We start from the raw sequence: 25,202 nt of genomic DNA, 5'->3' as shown, positions 1-25,202 counted from the left end.
TGCTAGCATTATGGGATGGTCGCGCTCAGTGATGTTGTGGGTCCTTTACAACACAAACGGTTGTACAGTCTTCTCTTCCCCACTTAACAAAGTACATTCAGTATTAGCAATTTCCTCAGAAATACTTGAAGTCTTCCAGTTTCGTAGCAAAGGATAAATTATTGCTTTCACATAGACTTCAAGTTGCAGATTATCACTAGCAAAATACTAACAAACACATTTCTGGTTAAAAACAAAACCACACATTAAGAAATGCCATTGCTTTCAGTGTTTGAAATCAACCAATCAGTGTTATTTGGTAAAAATACTAAATGGGAAAATTAGCATGAAACAGAGAATTTCATTCTGTATTAGATATATTGTGCAACTGAAACAGATCAGAAAGAAACAAGTACATTTTAAAGTATGGAAGAAAAGCACTGACTGTAAAAGTGCACTGTTTCTTTAAAAACTCTCTTTTCAACTACAACAAATACTTCTATTTACTAAGTAGAATAAAAAGAATATTTTAATTAAAATTGAAATACATTTAGACTGAAGATATAAATAAAAACAAAATAATAACAACACAAACAAAAAACAAGCTAAAACAAAAACATAAGCATCCATTTCTTTCAATCACTGTATTTTTGTTTATTTTCCTTGCAGGTAAAGAAAAGGAACTCTGATTCATCATGCTGATAACATTACAAAACCCACTAAAATCCTTCTCCGGCAACTGCCTACCTGCTGTACCTGTGACAATTACAAGCTCAGTCAGTATTCAGAATAGCCAGTAAAAGTACAGCCATTTCAGGAGAAAAACAATCAAACTGTAACATATGAGCAAAAACACTCTGCATAAATGCATACTGCAGAATCTAACTTGTAAAATACTGTCACTTAGAGCCAACAGATTTAGCTAACCCAAATGCATAACACAATACCATTTATGCTACGTCATACGTTCTGCATCAAAGTTGTAAGTTAGGATCCAAAGCGTCCTTAAGACCCTCACCGTACTCCTGTGCCTCAGGACAGTCACCTGTTCCTAAAAGTCACAGAGCTTCATCCTACTATTCCAACGTTTAACCATCTTTCCCATCAGAATATTTCCATCCAATTGTTTACAATCATTTCTCTTCCTCCACAGCTATTAAGAACAGACTATTACATGGTTAAGCTCCATCATCTCACTTAGTGTTTTAATTCCTTTATTTTCTGACATTACCCCTTCCTTGAAATCCTAGACAGAGATTTTCTGGGCCCTGACTACTTTCATTTGGTTCACCTTCAAGCTGCCCCACATTCTTCCTGAAATGCAGAATTCTGAACAGGGCAGTGATGACTGAGGATTTTTGCAATTGTATATTGGTTTATCCATATAATCCTCGGATCCTTTCCTGAAGAACTGCCATCTTCCTGCTACTAGATAAGAAGAATAACCACATATATATAGACACATACATACTTAAATTGGAGAAATGCCAAATGAAAACCTCACTCTTACTTATATCTATTTAAGATTTGTGAAAGAGGTTTCCTCAATAGTTAGTTCCCATGTAAATCCAGTAGTAAAGTTCCTCAGAAACATAAAAAGGAGTGAAACACAGATAACAAACCGAATTTGTACAATTTCTCCTTAATTACAGAAAAACACAGACTGTGCTAAACTGAAAGGCACTAGATTAACTTGATTATAAATGCCTGTAACTTCAGGAAAACACAGGAGTAAAGCTTTAAAAGAGCAAATATTTTGGTATTTCATTTTGCATCTATTTGGTTATTATTGCTATTAAATCAAGATATCACATCACACCTCTGTAGTTTCAAGTATTATATACAAAATGCTAATATTAGATATTAGACTAGCTAATCTGAAAATAGTTTATGTGGAAAATAAAAAATTGGCCAGCCTCAAAATAGCATGATTTCACATCTACAACTACTCCGCTCCTGTAACAGAAGACAAACACTAGAGATTCTCAAAATCTAAAGAGAGGTAATTAATTTTTAAAAGATTTCTAAAGTCTGTTTTAATTCAAACAGGAATCAAACCACAAACCATCCAGCAATATTCACTTCACCCTCTAACCCAATCCAAACCCCAAAAAACATTATTCAGTGTTTTGACAGTTTGCTTTTTCAGGAAATTTCCTTCCTATGCCCTGTTGAGCAGATAATGAGGCAATTCATAAGACACTCGTTTGTTCAACAGTAATAGCAATAACTCTCTGTGGCCAAACATACTACCCAGAAAGGCAGTGTTGATGCTTATGCAGATCCAAGTTGAAACATGATGACAACTAAGATTTCCTTCAGGAAATGTCTCTAAAAAGTCGTAACCACAACAGAGACTAGCTTAATTCTCCACTGCACCTGCCCACAGACAGTTACAGGAGCAGGAAATCTGTATCTATCTGTAACTAATAGTGACAGTTGACTTCTGCAACATCTACACTGATGGGAGAACACAATGCATGAGTGAGTATGGTGTGAAATAGGTTTCTTTGCTTTTCAATTTTGTAACAGTTAAATCAATTTTATTATCATCCAGAATTTTTCTAAGTATATTTGCTCCTTTCTACAGGCATAATCTGATGCTTCTGCATGTTCATGTAATAATTAATGCTCTGACTGGTATAATGTACCATATGAAATTATTCTGTCGCAGTTCATATATATGATTTCCTTGTCACGCCTTAGCTCCATAGTAAAGACACAATTCCCTTTAAGAATAGATGTAGCTGTCAGAATTGCCTGTAAGCAGACCTGGATCAGTTCAGATTGATACCCACAGGAGTTGAATGGCACTGTGAGCTCTTCGTGGCCAGCTGTTTTTCTGAACTAGCTCCCCAGTAAATCTCAAAAGCTGAATTTAATACCGATTTCCAAAAAAATCTGTAGTGTTCTGTATTTAGAACACCTTAATAATTACCAAAATAATCATGCCATTAACTAAGTACCTGTTCATTGCTTTTTCCTTCCCTCTTAATAAACACTTTCTACTCACACTGTGGTTCTGCAAAGGATATTTGTGCATTCTCAAATTTATTTTTTTTTTCACACTATCATCCATATGTTTTAAGGAAAAAAACTGAGCTAATGTCTTCTAAGCTTTTGTTAGTTTTACTGTTTTAATACTATTCCTATGGTACTGCAGCTCTATCTTTACTAGTGCAATTCAAATTGTACATAGCTTATCTTCAGAATTTCATTATGCCAGTGATAGAACTCCGGACATCATCTGAAGTAAAATTCACTTTAGGAATTATCACAGAATCACAGAATCACCCGGGTTGGAAGGGACCCCAAGGATCATGTAGTTCCAACCCCCCTGCCTAGCAGGGCCACCAAACATCCACATTCAGATCAGGTTGCCCAGGACCCCGTCCAGCCTGGCCTTAAACACGTCCAAGGACGGGGCATCCACAACCTCCCTGGGCAGCCTGTTCCAGGGCCTAACCACTCTCCTAGTAAAGAACTTCCCCCTAACATCCAACCTAAATCTTCCCTCCTTCAACTTAAAACCATTTCCCCTAGTCCTGCTATTGTCAGCCCTTTTGAAGAGTTTACTCCCCTCCTGGGTGTAGGTTCCCTTCAGGTATTGATAGGCTGCAATGAGGTCACCCCGCAGCCTTCTCTTCTCCAGGCTGAACAAGCCCAACTCCCTCAGCCTGTCCTCATAGGGGAGGTGCTCCAGCCCCCTGATCATCTTAGTCGCCCTCCTCTGGACCCTTTCCAAAATCTCAATGTCCTTCTTGTACTGAGGGCTCCACACCTGGACACAGTACTCCAGATGGGGCCTCACAAGAGCCGAGTAGAGAGGGACAATCACCTCCCTGTCCCTGCTGGCCACCCCTCTCCTGATGGAGCCCAGGATCCCATTTGCCTTTCGAGCTGCCAATTATAACTTAAAGAGACTCAGCTAGCCTATTTACCACCTACTAAGGTATTGAAGATTAATCTAGTAGATGTTCTTAAATATTTATCAACTATCTTTTAAAAGCTAAATTTGCACGTGCCTTCTCTTTCTTTGTAGCACTTTCTTCTATAAAATAAGTAAAGACTACCTGGTTAGAATCAAAAGTAAGTTAACAATCCCATAGTAAAATAGATCATTTTACTTCCATCTTCCATCCCAAAAAGAAACAAATCTTTCAAACCTTAGCTAGAGATAAACTTGACAATTCCTCCAATCTGAAAGTAGTTAGGTCTATTAATAGAGCCAGTAGAAGTATTTCAGCCAAAAATGCCATTTTGACATTGCACATTTATTTAACTTCATTTAGAATTTTGGCAAGAAACAGAGTTGGAGCTCTCAGTCCAGATCTATTATGCAGCAATATATCACAGAACTATTTATGTTTGGGAAGGCTGAATGGAAACAGAAGGGAGATTCCTCAGACCCTTGCTCTTGTTTTTATGCATTAGCACTGCTTATGCTGAAATACTTCCCTCTCTGGGTTTACGTCTACTTGCTAGACTGGAATGTGTTATGGAATGTGCTATTGTTGGTTTGTAGAAAATTTGATTTTTTCAAGCTGGTTGTAATAAAGGATTTACTCTGTTCCAAAATTTAACCACTATCAGCACTATTTTACTGATGCCATAACTACAAAATCTTCATGTGCTTCTATGCAGCTTAGATATAGGGAAAGTTTACACACCAGAATCAATCATAAGTTAGGTTTTCTGGTGCTCTCAGGTACGCAAGCAGGCATTGCTGGCTATACAAATTGAAAGGTCTATTATATAGAACCCAATCACACTACAAGTAGAGCTCTCCAGCAAAGTGACAGCTTAATATTTTGCAGCACCATTCTTTTAGCATCCTTAACCATGGCCCTGTAAAAAGATCTCTGATTCCTTTTTTTGAAAGCTGTACTTTCTCTTCAACATTCAAAACATGTTTACTTTTCTTTAATGCAATTGCTTTTAGACCTTAGCTGACGAATGCAAGCTGCCTTAGCTTCGATTTTTGCAAGTATGATTTACAGACTACATTGCTTACTACATTTCCACACAAGGAAATATGAAAATAACAATGTTGCTATCTCATAAACCTCTGGAAACTCTTAAATTTACAGGAAATACACCAGAAGTCAAATTTAAAATACATTTTCCTTTATGTTCTACATAATAATATCTAGTAAATTCAATCCTATCTGTTGAAAAGAAAGCTAATGAACTGTGAGACATCCAAAAACAGGTACCCATCATATTTTCCCAAAAGGCTGCAAAAGGCCTGACCTCAAATTTTGTTTTTAGAGCATATTTTTTCATGTATTCACACTGAAAATAAACATAATTCATTGGAATCTTGTGTCAATGCCTGTGTTTCATTTAGTACCAGCAGCTTTCTGTTTCCTCAGTGCAACTTGTGAGTCAAGTTATCTCACGTTCACTACTGGAAGGGAATGTGAAAAATCTATTTTCACATTGAAGCTGTTCAGTTCTAAGCAAAAAATTGAATCATCAGTGACTCACATCCGTAATTTATTTGTTAGATATAATATGCCTACTTAAAGGTATTTGGGGACTTTTAAGAGAGGTATTCACACCAGTCAGAATCAGGTATCTTACATCTTTCATAGGCCTCTCGATACCCCCAGCTGTAGTCTCAAATATCTGAGGGATCTTAACCACTTTATGTCAGTGAGCTCAGATCACACAAAAAACAGTTAAGAAACTTCCATTCCTCAGAGGCTGTTGACCCTTTTCCCCTTCCCTTTCACCACATTAAGGCACATTAAGCTGTGAGATACTGTTACCATATGTTCACCCATTTCCTTATACCCTTTTCCATCACCAGTTTACAAGTGACTGCTGAGAAGACAAAACTGCAGGGATTTTTTATGATTAGTGAGTGACTGAAGGCAAGGGAAGATACACTTGCAGAAGTGATTGCCTCTCAAAATATTATCAATATGAAGATTACCAGTAGGTAATGATTAAACTAGAAAAATATGAAATAAAAACAAGTTACAGTCAGCAGGGCTACAAGTCATCTACTTCTTACTGCAGTCTAAGGAAGAGACAGCCTACAATTTCAAGTACACTGTCTTTCAGGTAAATGACTATAGAAAAACACTTACCTAAATGTGAGACTGCGTAAAGCCTACGGAACGCCTCTCAAAAGGAGTTATGTTACAACACCTGAGCATGTTTTAAAAACTGAACTTTGTGTCAGAATACTTTTGAATATATGGTAGTCCAAAAATATGATTTTATGATATACTCTAGTGTGAATATCGTAAGAGAAAGAATAGACAGTAAAAAAGACTGAAAAAGCAATTTGCTTTGACAACTCATTCTCTTTGTTTTCTTATTGCTGGAAGATAGTGTGGTACCACAGCATTAAACTGGAACAGGGAAAAAATTGGTGATTGCTTTATCACTTTGATAGTTAAGTTGTAGAAATGATTATTTAACAAAGCAATCTAGAACAGAAGTTAACGCACACAATTACCTGACAGAAGCAAAGAAAATCTCTTGCTTAAGACAGAATTCAAAATGAAAAAATACAATAATTAAGTGAACTCCACATTAATAATGGGAAAGGTGGAGGAATGGAGTCCTTTATCATCAAAGAACACTCATGGAAAGTGTATTCCCCTTTCTGAAATTTTCCCCTTTAAAATGTTAATTTGTTCATCCTATCACAGTTAATACAAAGTAAAACTGGAACGCTACCAATTTGCTGCAATGGAGAAGTATTTTCACATCTTAGAAAGCAAAGCTATAGCTGAATTTCTCTCTACTAAATACTGGATGCCTTCCAAAAGACATATTAATCAATCACAGCTGCAAACAGGCTGCAGTACATGTAATAATACATGTATTCAACATTTAGAGCAAAACATCAAGGTAATTTTAGGCCTGGAAGGGAAATACCACATGACAGACAGCAACCCAAATACCAAATTGGTCAGTAAGGTAAATTCCCAAACAACTTTGCTACCATATATGACTCCAAACACAACAGCAAGAACAAACTCAATACTCAAAAGCAGTAAAATGAGTTAGCTTTTTGAATGGGAGCATTCCACCTTAACAACATACACTTTATTCAACAAATGCATTATACACCAGTTAATAAAAGAGAACGTTCCCCTGAAACTTTGGTATTCCAATTACCCAGCACAAACCATTGTTTCATAAAAACTTGCCATGAAGTCAAGTTATGCCAAGCACACCAAAGGACTTTAGTGTAAGCACAATAAAATCACATGCTTCAGAATAATTATTTAGAAAAACAACTTATCACCTCACTTAAATCTGTCTCCTTCTAAGAAAACTGCTGCAGGGGCTCCATAATTCTTTACATACCCACACAGAATACAGAATAGAAACCAGGCAAATGAAAATACATGAAACAAGAACCTCCGGATGGCTTCACAACAACTCAAATACAGTCTTTGCTAAATACTCAATCACTCCCTAGCCTCTTCTTCTCATAGTGATGAATTGTACTTTCAATTACATGCACTGTTACCAAACCAGGGAATTTAACATTAAAAAATGCTAACATATCACACAGATGAAGCACTATTATTACTAAGTACTTGTTTTTTTCTCTCAACTATTATGGAAAGTTATCAACCTGCGCTGCTTACAAAGAATTGAGATCGTGCATTCAAAACTATTTTGCGGTAGAAGGTACCAAAATATAGATCAAGGCTTTTTGTCTCCTATTTTCTCTCTCCATGTTTATTTACAAGATTTAAGATAGTTTTATTTTTTGTAAACTGAGTTACTTATTCACATATAACCAAAAAATAAGTTACATAACACAAAGACAGTACTTCCTAAGAGTTCTAACCTGTACAACACTATTGAAGTAGCACGTTTCTATTGAACTTGACAAAACACTCTCATTTTGCTGGTTGAAAAGATTGTTTTCCTGAAGAAATAGGTTGGTATTTCTGGAGGCTCTTAAGTTCTGTGAACTTTTGAGTTTGGTCAATAACCAATAAAAGGAGTAAAATAAGCTTGCTGATGTGTAAAAAGGACACTCTGTAACCAGTAGCCCTGAACTCGTGGATTTAAACTCTGATCACGGCCTAAAGCCAGCTTCACTTTCTGTGAAGATTATTTTTTTTTCTCCTTGATTGACTTCAATTCTGGTATTTCATTTTTAATACAATGTCAACCTGAAAATAGATACTGAGCAATAAAGCTTTTTCACCCATTAAACGAATCTCTCTCTGCCTCTCTTAGTTGTGAATTTGATGAAAACATTCCCTTTAAATCAAATCATAACTTCAGTTGTTCCAACTGGTTATGTCTGAAAAAGACCAGGAAAAATAGCAGCTCTAAGACTAGGAAGACAATTCAGAAAAGTTTCATATGCACATCAAATTGTATGTGGAGAAACGGCCCAGGCTTCATAAAATAGAATTATGGTATAAAGGTACAATTTAATGTACTACTTTACATAAGCCTAAAATATTTACTATATTTTCGAAGAAACAGTGCAATTACTTAATAAAAGTAAACTCTAAAAGATCATCACTGCTTGGATGCATGCTTGAAATCCTTCATCAACTGAGGTGTCTATGTTAAATGTAGTAGTAGTGATATATTATTAAGATAGTCTCAAAGTATTGAAGTTCCATAAATTAACTAGACAAGCACACAATAAATGGATTTCAGTCATTGAAAAAAGGCAGTGTCTCAGTTATGAGAGAAGTTCTTAATAGTATTCACTCATTTTTATACACTAGGAACAGAAATAAACAAGAAAGAAAAGAATGAACAGATTGTGTATGTTACACAATTGTTTTTCAGAACTTCTGAATACTTTTAGCTCAACTATTGAGTACAAAAGCCCACACCTGAACTGCTCTATTTTTGATGGTGGCCAGTATGTTTCAGTTTCCTGTTACAGAACTTCAAATAATTCCAGCATTTAAAAATCTTATCTTAAAAGTTATTTTTTTCCCACTGAGCTTCATCCAAATTCAAATTCAAATTCAAATATTATAAAGTCTTTTAGAAAAGTAATTTTACTTTGTATTTGGTTGTAGAGGGAATGAGAGGAGCATCAAAGAAGATAAGTCTGCTCTCCTAACTAAAAAACATTTAAGGAGACATCCTCTGTTATGAAAGTGAAACCATGCTGTTCTAAATGGAAAAAAAAAAAAAGACAAAAAAACAAAAAACATGGTTAAACTTGGTCATCAGAAAACACAGTCAAAATAAATTCTGCTCCAAAGGACACTAAAGGAAAGATCTGCATGGAAGATTGTAAGAAACCTGCTACAGAAATCCCTAATAAGGATGCTACTGAATGGAACCAGAACTGAAGAACACTATTATTTAATGTTGTACTTTAATTTCAGTAGCTCTGAAACAATTATTTGTGCTGAAAATACAGAAGGAAATAGCTTTTACTTTGCCTGTATAGTCACAAAACCACTCTACAAATGCACTTAAGTAAAATAGGAAGCAAATATTTCTATATATTCATAAGTTAGCATGCATCATTGCAAATATTCTGGACTACATAAGCTGTTAAAGTAATTTAAAAATCCCACTAAACAGATTCTAAACCAAAGCCACATAACATTATGCTCTTACATGCAAACATGTAAGAAAAAAAAACAGGAAAAAAAAAAAGAACAACCAACCAAACATATCTCATTCATATCTATCTCATCCTGAAATAGATTCAGGACTATGCCAAGGTACAATCAGCAGCGTAACCCAGAGATGACACCAGATTTACAATTATGTCCACGTGTGCTCATTTGTATGTCTGCACACGTGTATGTTTACAGGAGATTTAAGCTCCTGCAATTTTTTCTGGTTTTACATGAATAAAACTCAGCTTGCATAGACAGATCAGATGACAGACAGTCAAGAAAGCCTCATTGGGAACAAGATCAGACAGTTGATATGTGTGCCATTGTTCTGTTTACAATGGAGCTCCTGTAGTTATCACCATCAAAAAGCCCAGTTTACACAGTGGAAAGATGAGATTTCCCCCCAGTCTGAATAAAGAAACGGAGTAACGGAATAAAGAACTTGAGTAACATCATTCATAAAGATCTATAACCTTAACTTTGGTATTCTACATTTTCTCTCCCCTGATGCCCTAAACAATGAGCAGAAATGATCTTCTAGTAAAAAATGTGTTCTCCCAAAATCACATCATACTTGTTAATTGAAATTAAAGTAAAGGTAAGCTTTTTCTCAGTCAGCTGTTTAAGGAACACACTGTAATCTTTTTTTTTTCTTTTGTTGCTTGACACTAGGCTCCTAATCCTTAAATTTGTCAGGAATACAGAACTCTCAAAGCAAACAAATGTAGAATTAAAAATGAAAGATTTAAGAATCATTATTATCACCCTCTCTTAACTGAAAAAATCTGATAATTAACGCTGCATTCAGTTTATACTCACAGGAACTCCTGATTTTAATTCAGTCCTCTGCTGATGCAAACAGAAATGTCACCAATTTCTCTGTGTTTTTTTTTTTTTTTTTAAACAAGAAATTACATTTTGTGCAGCTGTTCTTATTGCTGTATTTGTTAGAAACTTTGCCCTGATTTCCAGTAAACGAAGGTCACATGCACTTCATATGCTGACAATGTCCTCTAAGATTCAGTTATTTTCTTTCTATTGTTGCAGTTTATTTTACAGACACACATACAACAGTAATCATATATTCTCTCCATTTTTATAAGATCAACTAGTAGGATTTTTCTGTACAGATTCATACTTTTTCCATCTACTAAACACTGAAGACTGCATTTCCTTCATATTAAAAAGAAAGTACCACAGCACTGAATAGAGTCCTGAATTCAGCATTCCAAGTCACAGTTAACATTATTGGTCAGATGTAGTGTTAAGTATTTGCTTCTTTGTCACTTACAAGATTCCTGCTGCTCAACAGGCTTTTGGTCCCATTTTTCCCCCATATCATCCTCGTTAAAACATGATGTACAATTTTTTAGCTTTGGTGCAAACTAGATTTTTAATTTCTATCTAATCCTTACCACTTAGTAGTCCTTTTTCTTGTCTATCTTTCTTAACACAGCTGAAGAATAACTGCTTATTACAGTTCCTTTTGCAAGACTTACACCTGTTTTGAACATTAAAATACTTCTTCAAATATAAACCTAATTTTGAGTTTCCAGGCCTCAATCTACAGCCTAATTCCTAAACTTCTTATTGCATTGAGTTACACTACTTCATTCCATGCTATTCTAACTTTATTAAAATTTATGCTTAGAAATTGAGAGCCACAGATGCAGACTTAATTATGTCAATCATTAAACTAAACTTAAAATAAATCAGCATCTGTAATTTAGGCTAGAGTTCTTTGCTCTTGATCAGTTCTTTCATAGATTACTGTTTTCCAAAACAATACAGTACCACTTCTTGCTACTTTGGTGACAATGTATGTAATTACATTGGAATAAAATTGAATACAATATTACTATTACATGCTCTCCATTCTTTACCTGGGTCATTTCAACACAAAACACGGTATGATTTAAGCTTCTAATAACATTGAACAGTAGTTTATAAGCATGCACAGTCACACAAACACTTGCCATTCTCTGCCAAAGAAACATAACTTAAAATACATTTTACTAATACTTAGTATTTCCTTGCAGTCTATCACATCACTGAACAACACCAACCAGTACTTCCCATCCCAATATGCTTGAGCAACAACCAGAAAAGTGTCTGTCTTTGTTCCTTCCAGTATTAGCTATAAGCAAGCATGGCCTCTGGTTTAGTGAAATCTACAAAAACAGTTACATATGCAAATCAAAGATATTGAATGTATAACACGAAACCTGAAACAGAAAATATTAAGTATTAAATTCCACTGGATTAAGGTTTTTTGTTCTTTTTTTTTTTTTCTCCCTGTTTTCAGGAGTAAGTATACAAACACTGATAATACCACCAGCTACTTCTCCTTTCATCACACACTTCTATCTTACAACAAACTTACTACTTAAAATTGAAATTAACTGCTAACCCTTCTCATAACGCACCTTTAGGGTCAACCTCACAACATTACATTCCTGCAGAGGGTTCAGTTTCAGCATTTCTCCAAGGTTACTGCAACCTGACGTTTGATGCTGCATTTCACAGCAAACACAGACACCATCACTGTCAAATTTAATCTGAGGAGGGAAAAAAAAAGTCAGTGAAAATGCCAGTAAACAGAAGAACACTTTCCAACAATTTTATTTACACTTATTGTGACAGCAATGAACCAATCGTAAAATGCAAACCTTTATTTCATTGTTTATAATTCCCCTACAGCAGAATGTCAATCATTAGCTAACAAAAGCTATAAAAACAGGTGAAACACACAAGAAGAAGACAATACTAAAGAACAGTGACTGCTGAAAATGTTTGCTTTGCAGAGGCAGATGAAACCACAGTTCAGCTCAAATGAATATGCATGAAATCATATGCAATGGAGAAAGATTAAGAAAAAAGAAGAGAGTCATGGTCACAAATGTCACATGTACTTACACATATGTACAAAAACAATTACAATACAAACTAAGACATACTTCAGAAGAGAGAAAAAAGCATTAAGAAAGTGTGGAGAAAACAAGAATTAACATAACTCCATACTTTCACTTTGGAAAATATTTGTACACTGTTTTCCTGAATTTGGTTTGTTTTGAAGACATTAAGTATTCATTAAGCATTAGACTCTCATTAGATTCCTGTGCGTGATTATAAAATAAATCTTGCTCAGTGAAGAAAACTGCTATAATGATTTTGGATTCCATATTTGAGAGGGAGAAAGGATTGCATCATCTTTCTTCCTCCTTCAAAAAAAATTTTAGGCCAAAATTTAACTCCAGAAAGGTTTTTAACTAGTCTGCTGCCATGAATTACCATTGCACTTATTTTCTCAATTTGATGTTTCTATGATTTCCTCATTCCCATTTTTACAGGTTATTTAAAGGACTGATAAATGGATACCTCCTACCTCTCCAGGTCACTTGTTACAATTCCATCTGAATTGTTAAGACTGAATAGTTCGTACTGAGAAAAAGAATTCATATCACACAGGAGTTGCTTGACCTACAAGTTTTAAGATGCCGGATCTCAGGTTTCTATAGTCCAATAATCAGTACTAAGAATGACACCCACAGGAAATTTACACAGCTCTCCGTGCGAAGAATAATAGACTCAAGGTACTATTCAGTCATCTTGAATCACTGCTGTATTCCTCTAAGTAAAGATGGAAGCAAAATAGTTGGCTGCTAAGAAATCTAAACTACCACATTACTTACTCCTCTACAAGGGAAATGTATTTCAAATTTTCCAGACACTAATCCAGCAAAAAAAAATCCCTAATGAAAATGTGCATTTACTATTTTTAACTCAAATGACTTTCTACAGTGTTGTCAATTTCCTGAACAAAGAAATTGAAATGATATAAGCCTTCCTTGCAGAAGTACCTCATACAACCATATGTGTAGAATCACCTCAACAGAAGTTTTCCTTACTGTATTTCCTTACCCTGAAGAATATTAAAATTGTTAGTATATTTAAGTATGTAATGATTAAGACCATATGATTAATGATTAAGATAATGTGTGTGTGTGTGTGTGTGTGTGTGTGTATATATACATATATACATATATTATCATTCCTGTCATCTTATTTAGTACTCCGTTTTCATGCTGGCAACAAGAACAGCAATTGAAAGAATAGAGTCCATTAAAAATCTATAAAATTTTCCAGATGAGATGCAGATAACTTTTATGCTTTCCATACACAGTGATGAAGTTGTACTCAAAGAATAACATCTGTCTCAGTGGATTCCAATTCTTGAGAATCTAGATTGCTCTCTAGTCTGTGTAATTGCTAAAAAAGACTTATTTATTTATTTTAATCTGAGCATTAGAATTAGGCCATTTCTCACATGCTACATGGCAGCACTGGAAATACTTCACTATACCAACTCACACAGACTGATGATACCCTCTTTCATAGCTTGCACACTTTCAAGAAGTTGTGCTGTTTATTTCTAACTAGCATACAGTTCATGAAGCTGCTTTAAAAGTTTTGGAGTCTTTTCCAGATTTTACACTTGCCAACTTTTAATACTCCATTTAAAAAGCAAAAGATCCAAATAAAACCCAACTATGGCTTATAATCAAACAACCTCAGATTCTCCAGTCAACAGAAAATACAACATGAAATGCCATTGGGGAGGTCTTGCTCTTGAACTCCTGGAGGAATGTTAGAAATGGTGTAAACTGTTAGATAAATGCACAGAGGAAATTTGAAACCTGAACTTTCAATTTAGAGTTACATCAAAGACAGCAGTCAGAATGCTACAGCACACATGCTATATCAGCACCAGGCAGATCAATACACTCTTCAGCTGCACAAAAGTTATAACTTTATGTGAAGTTTTGAACTTCAGACAAAGCTACCTACTAGAATGATTATTCCTGTGATCCATGGTGACACTGTTCAAGGAAAAATAGTCACTGACTCAAGGTGAGACACACTTGATGTTTCTAAAAAGAAAATACAGATGCCAGGTCTACTTCTATCTCACATAATGAACTGGTGTCACATAAGAAAAGGCTGAAAACAGAAGTAGTTCCTTAGTTATAATCCAACATTTATGAAAGATTCTTGATACATTCTGAATTATGTTCCATAACTTCCTACTTCCTGATCTCTTGAGGTCTCCTTCCAACTCCTGCAAATCTGTGATTCTGCAACTCTCTCTTTAATTCAATTCTTAAACATTGTTAGAATTGTTTACATGAAAGTTTTTGCAAAACATCAGGATGTTCTAGAATATATAGCATATTCAGAAAACATTAAGATCAGAATGAAACAAAATTCCTTTTCAATATCAAACACATTTTTGAAGAGCTTTCAACAATTTGCCCTACTGCACACTTTTTCCTTTAAATATGTCTTTTTTTAAACTCTTTTTTTAAAGGGAAGCAGTAAAGAAGGCTGAATATGTCATCACTTCTGTACATTCAGCAGTATAGCAGCTGATTCCATACAAAGGTTTGGATGGACCCCTTAAGACATTATTACATTATTTATAATATCCACTCACAATTTTTTTAGTTAATACTATAGTCATTAAATGTCAAAAACACTGAGTAGTTAAGAGCATTTCTAATCTGAAATCACATATGTTAAAGAGTAGAGAAATTCTACTAGAGAAATTAAAAGAGCAGCTTTTTTTTTGGTCAACAAATCAAAGAACACTCCACTGAGCAAGAAAAACATAAGTAATTCCACCTACTTTCCAACATTTATGTTCTTTTCCTTAGGACTTTGCTGCTATTCCCATACGTAAGATGTGACAAGATGGCATTCCACGAGAACACCAATGCCACGTATCAAACATTCTGTCCAGAAACAAATTCAATATACCCCTTACAGTGAACTGCCACAAACAAAATTGTTTGACTGCAGGTTAAAATGCAGTTCTTTCGAGAAGCTGCTTATTCTTCTACGCAAATACACAGCCATTTCATTATGTCCTCATGGGAAATTGTAGTACAAATGCACTCCCTAAAAGTAATTAAAAACAGCCCTAGTATCAAAGCGGAGATGTCAAAAGAAAACAGTAAGACTCACTTTAAAGAGCTCCCAACAAAAGATACCTATGTTACTTAGTTTCAAAAAATACAATTCCAGAGAGCAGTACACATCCTGTAACACCTCCAGGTACCATGAGTTGACCATTCTAGCTCTGCAGCACAATTCCAAATTCCCATAGCAATGAGAAACAAGAACTGCCATCAAGTTCCCCAAATAAAATAAATATAAATACACACACACACACACACACATATATATATATATAGGGAAAATCCTCTCTGCCTCTCTTTGGGTTGCTGCTGGTTTTCCACACACTCAGACACCTGGCTCCATCCATTTGGTTTTGTAAAGCCTGAACCCTAACCAGAGCTGGAAATCACATACACTGTAGAAAGTGTAGCTCATTTATGGAGTTGCAGACACACTCCTTTGAAAACAACACATGGGTGATAGGAACACAGAACAAAGGCTTAAAAGCTGACTAAATAAGTTACACCCAATGGCAAATTACACCCAAATGTTCTCCCATTCTGCATTTTTCAAGTCTATTTCAAAAATATTTGTTGAGATTTTCTTATTTTAATTTTGTTTTATTATATACTCGCATTCAAATAGATGCTTGAAGGGATTTACTGGGCAAAAAACAGAAGAAGAAAACAATGCCTGAGTAGAAGAGATAAAGAAGCATCTTGTAGATTCACCTGCTGACATTAGAGATGAAAATTACTTTTCTCTTTATAATTCCAGTCAACATTTTGGTGTGTGCCCAAAGGATAAGGCCAATACAAGCATAACCCTAATATTTAATCAATATTGTGCATACTCATGTAGTTTAGATAATTTGATTGGTTTTCAGTCAGATTACATTAAAAAGAACACTGATGCATGTCCACAAACATTCTCTAGCTCATTCATCATTCTTACAATCTAATGTCATTTGTCTTCCAAATTCGTAGGAAACATGATCATTATTTTGATATTTACTTTAAATTAGAGATTTCAGGCAGGCCATGTGTGTTTTCTCATGAGATAAAAACACTGCGTTTAGGTATATTGCACCTTTTAACAATTCAAAGCATGTCATATTATGGCAACTTTCAATTATTATTCTGTATTTTATTTAACATACATTTGCTTTGGAAATTATAAAGTTACTACTTCACGCAGATAAAAAAATGTACACATACTAAAACATCACTATCAATATGTCTAGGTAATATATTGGCTATAGAAGGAGACACTGGATGAAACTGTGATACCTGTAACATTAAATGGCAACCATTGCATTGGTTTGAAGGGGTCTGTATTTCACTTATTCTGCCTACAACAGAAGCAAGTCTTTTAAGGTGGGAGAATATTCTAACTATGCTAGCTCTTAAATTCTCAAATTTTTCTCAATGTGACCTGTCACACAGTAAAGGCTAACAGCAGCTCTACAGAACACGTACTGTTTGAAAATTAAAGCAACGTGTGTATAAAATGCAAACAAATGGAAAATAATATATATTGTCCTTTTTAGAACAAGTTTGTTTTTCATTACTCACCAACTGACATCCTTCCAGGGACTTTACTAGCTGAGCATTCTGACAAGAAAGAATGGAACCAGCTAAATTCAGCATTACACACACTGCAGAGAGCAGCATGAAAAAGGTTATCTGGAAAACAAAAAACAAAAACAAGCACACTATTGATTATTCACTGCAGGAGGCAAACAGGAGAAAATAATCATTTAGATGTTCAAGAACTTCCTTCCTACCATGCAATTAGATGGATGTTAAATGGACTTTGTACATTTTTAAGGACAACGTAGAATATTCATCAATCTTAAACTGAATCTCACATAATAAACAGCAAAAGTGAAACCAGACTTGCCTACCACTTACTTTTGTCCAGGCATTTCAAAATTCCCCATTTGTCTTCCATATTGGTCAAATATTCTGAAAATTTATGGTTTTATTAATCAACATCATTTACAAGAAGCGTTTTTATAATCAAAAGCAGTCTTTAAACAATTCAGACTCCTTTCTGATGAGGACATAAGCATCTTAAAGAGGAAAAGTATTGATGAACAGCATGCATAATGAGTTTGTGTAAGTTAGAAAAGGAAAATGAATAAGATTTCTGATAAATAATTTACTTGATTTTTAAACAGCTACAATTTAAACAACACAATATCAGCTACTCACCGTATTAATGACTCCTTCACCCTCTTTTCAAAATACATGAAAACAATCATTTACTTGATTACACCAGCTTAACTATCATTTTACAGCTGTAAACATAAAAAATGCTGGGCCAGAATAAGCAGACAAATTTCAGTATGTGTAGAATTCAACGTGTAGGGAAATTGAAAGGTACAAGCACGAAGAGAACAAAAACATGCACTCAATGCTCTCTGGAGATAAATATAGGCTATGCTGTATCTCCTAGAAGTATTCAGTTAATATCTAGGGTCTTTCTTTTTGTTTTCTGAATAATTCAGCCTATTTATTCAAATATGCGGGGAACTTCTTCCAGCCCTTTTACTGCAAACTGCTTTGAACAGTTCTATGGATCTTTAGAGAAAACTCCCTGTTTTTATTATTGTTTTTTACATTGCCAGTACTTCAAATGCTAGCCTTGTATTACAAACTGTCCTGAAAAAGAAATTCCACACTACTGGTCACATTATATTCCTCTTATGAACTACACACAGGTTCCTAAGAATTCATATCTTCAGAGAAATGCAGTGGACATCAAAACTTGTTTGGAAAGGAGGGGGGAGAGGTGGGGAGAGGAGCCATCAGTCACCTTTGCTCTCAGTAGATTGCAGATGAAGTTCTTACATTTCACCCATCTCCAAAGTAATAAAAAGTTGAATCCTGTAACTTTATACTGACTGACTTGAACAGGTTTGTAAGTGAAGAAGACATGGCGTGAGGCTAAGCATTACATTCTTTACCTTTCCAGCCACAATATATAAGGCCACATGTGATGAAATGGTTCAGCTGAAAAGTGCAACTGTACCTCAGTAAGTCTGCAGATGAAACCGCATTGGGAAGAAGTATTTATAGTCGTGCAAAACAGACCTAATCATGCTTTCCTAACATGCTACTATTTAATTTGGGCTTCACTGATAAGGAAATTACTATTGCAATGCTTATGTTTGTCCTCTTTGCTTCTGTTGCTAATGCAGCAGCTTTGCAAATACAGAAAAATGGAGAGAGAATTTGTAAGATAACTCTTCCAGATTCATTATGCTTTCCTTCATAACCCATTTATTTCTGGAAGGATCATGGTATTTCTAAATATTCATTCTTGAACATCAGGTTACTAACGAAGGAACCCAAAATGGATCATGCAGTGTATCTGCATAAATATAGGCTTTTTTTTAGCAAGTGGTTGTCAATGAACATACTGCTTAAGTATAAGATGAAGATAACAAAGATGCCCACATTTAACTAAAAACAAATCAATGTATAAATTAAACTAAATTTACCAAAAAATTGTCGTAACATTTTGTCTTTCAAATAAGTGAAAAAATAGATAGTGAACACAGTGACATGCTGTTTATGCTTCACTGCAGCATAGAGCGTTCAAAGTATTCAGTTCATTAAAAAAATGTGAGAAATATCTAACAGCATCACACAGAACACGTTTGATTGACTTTTGTAACATTTTAAAAGGAAAAGACACAGGACAGAGTTCTAACACATCAACAGTAAAACCAATATTTGATCAAACTAAAACCCATTTAAGAAGCTGCCTCTGTCAGCAAAACATAAAGAGATTCATAATAAATAATATACTCCTTGAGTGAAAAGAGAACACATTTCAGTTCTCTTTTCAAACCCCCTAATCTATATCTCTCTTCACAAACTGAAGTCCACACAAAGATGTCATCTTTAACAGCCTAGATATGAAGGGTCAAGTCAGTCTGCTCTTCCTCGCTCCCTTTCATTTTGTTTCTTTTTTCTTCCCCTCAATCTGCCAGACTTCTATGTGATTCTAGAGAACACATCAATTAAACTATAATAAATATATGCATTTGGCATATACTTAATTGGTAAGCGACTACAATTACTAGATAGGATGAGCCCAAACAGAAGAAATAAGATTTAACTAACACAGGTACTATGATAAGCCTTAATTATCTTTGCATTATCAACCTGATGAAAAATATTTTGCAAAATACCAAGGGGGGCTGTAAGACAGGCATTAACTCAAGAATGCAATTAAAAATTCGGCGTGGAATTATCCCATTTAATAATTCCAATAACTGGCTTTAATTAAATTATACGTTTCTTAAAACAGCTTCAAATAAAAATATACCCAGTGTATCAAGAATGGGTTTCAAACATTGCAGACCCAACATGTACACTTAATTAAATATCACAGTGCACTCATTTGCACAGAATGCAAAATGTGAGTTCCCCACTCTGCCTTTTCAAGGGACAGCTTATGAAGCATTAAGACCGTAATACTTTCCATGTTGAAAGAAAAATATATTTTAGCCCTAACACTAATGGGTCGTGTTAATTTTCCAGTCCTATCTTCAAAATAAACAAATTGTAAACAAATCTCAATTTACAAATAAATAGTAACAAAAACCATTAGGAGTAAGAGAGCTCAACTATAGTGAAAATGTTCAAAAATAGAGCATACTTAGCACTTATTTTTTTCTATTCTGATACTTCCTATTTCTTTTTCATGTTTCTAATAGGAAACCACTTTTGATAACAGATTAAAAATTATATAGTTATTTTGAATATTTATCCACTTGAGTATTCTAAAAAATGGGTAGAGAACTTCCCATCCACACAGCAGTAGATTTGTCTGCAATGCTCTCATCTTTCTTAATAGACAAGTTCAAGAACGTACATTAATTTCAAAATGCAAGTAGCTACATACACATTATTTTACAACCCGCACATGCCATTAAAACTACATTTATCACCGACAGCATTCTGCCTTATGTTTTCTGTTCGCTTTGCTCTGAACATTAAACTAGGAAAAACTAATATGAAAGACAGCTGTAATTCCCCAAACAATTACTTGACACTAATACACAACTCAAGTCAGCATCAAAATGGCTGTCAATCACACTGCAAGAAAACAAACTTTGAACATTACATTATGCTTCAGAACAGTATTCAACACTCAGAGCACTCTTCTTCAATGATACTATAAATATAAGTAGCATGTTACATTTCTTATATTTTGTATAATGATTAATAAGTATTTATGTCATTAGATGAGATGGAAAAGAATATATGACATTTGAAGAAATGTATTACATGCTTTAAGCTTATTTAATCATGATACAACCTCATAAACAATGATATAACTCTGATTCAGGACAGATCTCTGAAGGCTTTACTGACTAGTGAAATATAGCCAAGAAAATGATTCAATCAGCTTCCTTACGATGGGTTCCACGATTGAAGTATGTGACGTCTCAAGAAACACTTTGTTTCTTCTAAAATTTGCCATTTTTGTGCAAAGAAAAGTTACAAACTACTATTTCTTAATGACCTTTTCAAGGCCTGCAATGTCATCTGTAAAATGGGAGCTGCCTTAATCAAGACAAAGAGTCATCATTCCTATCACCCTTCTCTTAGATTTTCAATGAGGTAATTGGAATTGCACTCAGCATTCAATATGTGGATTTAAACTGTGACACATATAACAAGATATTATGACTTGTTCTGTATTTCTTTTCTAAGAACCCCTAGAATTTTATATGTATTACTGGAAGGCAAATACTGAACTTGGTAGTTTTGGAAAACTACTCACAAACTCTACCTGACTGTAAATTCATACCTCACCTTATTTCAGACTATTTTTCCTTAGTTGTAATCCTTAGTCATAATCCTAATAATGAGTATAATGCATTATTATGTTACCTTGATTAACTGATAATAGTCTTTATTTGTACTCTCTTCAAATGGTCCCTCTGTAAGCTTTGCAGAAATAAAAAAATGTATCAACATGTAATTCTACGAATACAAATCAGTTCCCATTAAATCAAGTTGTATTTGTTTCACTTTATTATTAATATTACAAGTATTTATTTTATCTTAATAAACTAATTCTATTTAAAAACAAAATCCAAAGACTGAAGACTGCGATGGGCACTGTTTCCTTTGTTTGGCATGGTGCAACGTGCAGTGCCTGCATGGAGCCTGAAGGGAGGCTTCAATAATTTCTACCCTGTCTTATGTAGTTCCATTATAAAAAGGTAACTATCAAAATTCATATCCTAAAAAAATCAGGCTTTAAAGCATATGGGTTTTTTTCCTACCCAATTCACAATAAAAGAATGCCCAAACAGACCTGAGTCGAAACTGTGACCAACACGAGATCCTACCATGAGCCAAACTAAAGTGCCTATTGAGCCAAGTATAAAGAAACATAATAAAGTAATAACAGTGAGAAGCTAAAACTAGGCAGATTCAGATCCTAGTTTTTTTCTCAGATTTATTAGATTTATTGGAATGCTGTATCTATTAGCATGGTGGAATGTTCATCACAAAGGCAACAGAAAATTACATTTTTTGAAATTGGAATTGAAATTACATTATTTTGGCCTGTTTGCCATGATTCCAGGAGTAGTTTTGGTGCTCACGGTTGAGGCTCTTTGGGCTCAGTCATATTACACGATCCTACAGATCCCTTCTGACCTTATTTATTCAGCTATGAAGTGCACAACACAAAAATATCAGAAGAAAAAGCTAAAGGTTGATTTAATTACAATTTATGTAATTAAATATATAACCCACAGATCATTCTAAAGTGAACCCAATTATAAAACTTACTGCACAGGAAAGGTAATCACAGTAACACTGTTGTCTAATGGTTTCCAAGTGCACAAGAAGCAAAATTTAGCTTCCTGTTATTTCCTTCATAATAAAGACTCCTTTATTTCATGATTCGATATATCGTTTTCAAAATTATTTCTCAACATTTGCCAAGAGGTGACTGATAATGAAAAAGCATTGGCATTTCAAATCTGTTTAATTGAGCATTCCATGTCCTTTGCCCAAATTAAAATAAAGGTCTTAACAACAATATTCTCTATCAGTCTCTAGTAATGATCTGTATTAAACAGGCAGGAATATTCTCTGCTCTGCAACACAGCATGTTAAAGATTTAATGCTTCTAACTGAAGAAACACAAATTATGTTGTTTTATCCTGAAGTATATATAACCATTACATTCCAAACAGTACTAAATTGAATTAAATTGCCCACAGATATAATTCCTTTTGACTAGGTCTAATGAGGCTATCTGACTTCAGAGAAAGCTGAAATCTTGTTATAATTATTAAATTACACTCAACTGTTTAAATTTTCAAAAGTAAATACTTCAAGTAAAGACTTCCAAAATTAAAATTTGGAATGCACAATTTTACCTGACCCTGTTAAAGGCCCTACTGACTTGTTTCCATCTGCACAAACTTTTAGTTCAATTAATTTATTACTTGTTGCAATTTTCATTGTTTTTTGTTTCTGTGAAAAAATTAATATATGCTACTAATAAAAAAATATGTTATTTGAGTTTATAACAAATGCTACTGTCATTAATTTCTAAGAAAAAGGTATGGCTTCCACTACTGAGGCTTTGGCCAAGAGTCAGTACAGCTCATTTTCAAACTAATCATCAGAAAGCTGCCACCAAGAGCATGGTGCATGAATAGAACAAGGTACTGTGTAGTTCCAGCAGGATTTGCAAGATGAAAAACAAAGTGTACTTAAGAACCAGAACAAGTAGTTCAGTTTCCTCCTGTGGCATTCTTTAGTAATATATAACAATAAATGCAGGGATCCAATAGCTGCTTCTAAAGCTTCTGAAGAACTCCAGAGTCAAAAATTTGACTTTGTCTCTGCATACACAGGGACAGATAAAGGGAAATACCTGATAGTATCAAAACTAATCTCCTCTGATATCTTATAATGAGAGTCTACTATTCAATATCCCAAAGAAATTCTCTATCAGTAAAGGCAATTTAGATACGTAGATATTTTGATGGCAATACAAATTTTTTCCACACATGATCAGGCTAAAGGACTGCAACATAAGTGAGCTTAGCACTGTAACATTCTACATGTTAACACTATGTGTTGTTTTTGTGATGCTATATTACAGAGGTAACGATTTACAGTTGATTTTAATATTTTTTAGAAACTGTACCAGTAGGCCTTATTTAGTAATAAAGTTCTAGTGCTCTCAGCTCCTAAAGTGATTAAACAAATTTGACAAAGCTAGATAATTCAGTATCTACTCATTTTTTGCTGTTTTCATTTTAACATTCACACATTTCTGAAGCTTATGTTTTCATTGGAAAATGAAAAACTTAGTCCAAACAGATAATTTTGACAGTTGCTCTGCTGATTCTATCATCTCCCTACCATTATTCACAGTGTGACAAACATCTGCATGTAGATTTGTAGTAATTTATTTTAGTATCTAGAAAACTTTTTTGGCATGTTTCAAACCCTCACAATAACCTGCTCCTTTTGTCCCCCTCTCTCCCCAGCTCAGTGAGCTGCAGAGTTAAGTTGCAGGTTTCACGTGTGCTTGCCTCTACATGTATCCCCTATGATCAAAATAACTTCCAACATTATTTTTAATAGAATTAGGACCATATCAGCCAGATATAAAACTTGCAACTACTTCAGACATATCTCTTTTCAATATATTATCTGACAAAGAAAATAATGGCATTAATTACATTCTTTAAATAACCTAATAAAAAATTTAAAAAATAAAAAAAAATTTAAATAACCTAATAAAATAGGTAATCTCAAACATTTTCCATGATGATAGAAGAACACACTTCAATTAGAAAATTACTTTTTACAAGGGTTTACAAAATGCTATACGTAAATGAAAGAGCCAGCTAGATCACTAATCTGAAATTAATACATTAAAAAGAATGCATTTATATTGCAGTAATTTTTCAGTAAATTTACATGAGAGTGAACTTATCTTTCCAGTGTCTGCATTAATGGGTTCTTCCATATATACAGTATGTTACTTTTGCAACTGTCACACTGCTGCAACAATTCACCTTCAGAACAAACAGAAGTCCCAACAAAATGTTGCACTGTCTAAATTAACCTTCCATAACATCTGTAGCAGAATGCCCAGAGGAAATAAAAGCTCATACTGTCTTGCTGACAAGGACAGGCATCAAAAGGCTGTGCAAGCTGCCCCTCCTGACAGCAGCGTAATTAGAGAGAAGCAGGTTGTGAAGTTCAAATACACAGATATTTTGCATCTGTCTTTTCCAAAATATTAATAGCAATTACTTATTCATGTGTAATTATCCTCATTGACAAAAGTTACGTGGTATCAGCGAAGGCTAACACACCACAATGCTTCTACTTTCTCCGCTGGGGAAGAAGGCCTGTGTGCATTTCTCTACCCAGCATGACTAAGTTTCTGCTCCTCCATTCCATGCAAGTAGAAATTTATCAGGGCAGCAAGAACAACAAAGGAAGGACAACATCTAGGCTGCTCCCTGCTGCTTTGTATCTCTAAACCTTTGGCCACTTCAGTGTTAGAAAAATGATACAATTTCTTCTTCATTATTGTACCCACAAGGAGAATTTCAGCAGAAAGTAAGCAGCCAAGTCCTTGCTGTTTTCTATACCAACTGAA

At 34.5% G+C, this 25,202-nt stretch overlaps 1 protein-coding gene across 13 annotated transcripts in view; it reads right to left on the bottom strand.

Annotated features, from left to right (window-relative positions):
- The window catches only part of ENTREP2 (endosomal transmembrane epsin interactor 2), a 168,644-nt gene that overhangs the window by 92,958 nt on the left and 50,484 nt on the right, over positions 1 to 25,202 (bottom strand). For all 13 annotated transcript variants that reach the window (XR_007379143.1, XR_007379146.1, XR_007379145.1 and 10 more), the window contains exons 3-4: positions 17,102 to 17,212; positions 11,996 to 12,127 (exon numbers count right to left, since the gene is read on the bottom strand). Coding sequence is in view for 5 of the 13 variants with exons in the window: in XM_048956418.1 (XP_048812375.1) it covers positions 11,996 to 12,127; positions 17,102 to 17,212 (243 nt within the window). In the remaining 8 variants the exon portion in view is untranslated. The remainder of the gene's footprint in view (positions 1 to 11,995; positions 12,128 to 17,101; positions 17,213 to 25,202) is intronic.

Source organism: Lagopus muta, chromosome 10, assembly GCF_023343835.1.
Source record: "Lagopus muta isolate bLagMut1 chromosome 10, bLagMut1 primary, whole genome shotgun sequence".
Taxonomy (NCBI): domain Eukaryota; kingdom Metazoa; phylum Chordata; class Aves; order Galliformes; family Phasianidae; genus Lagopus; species Lagopus muta.
The sequence above is the reverse complement of the archived record's forward strand: the minus strand, read 5'-3'. Positions and strand labels throughout refer to the sequence as shown.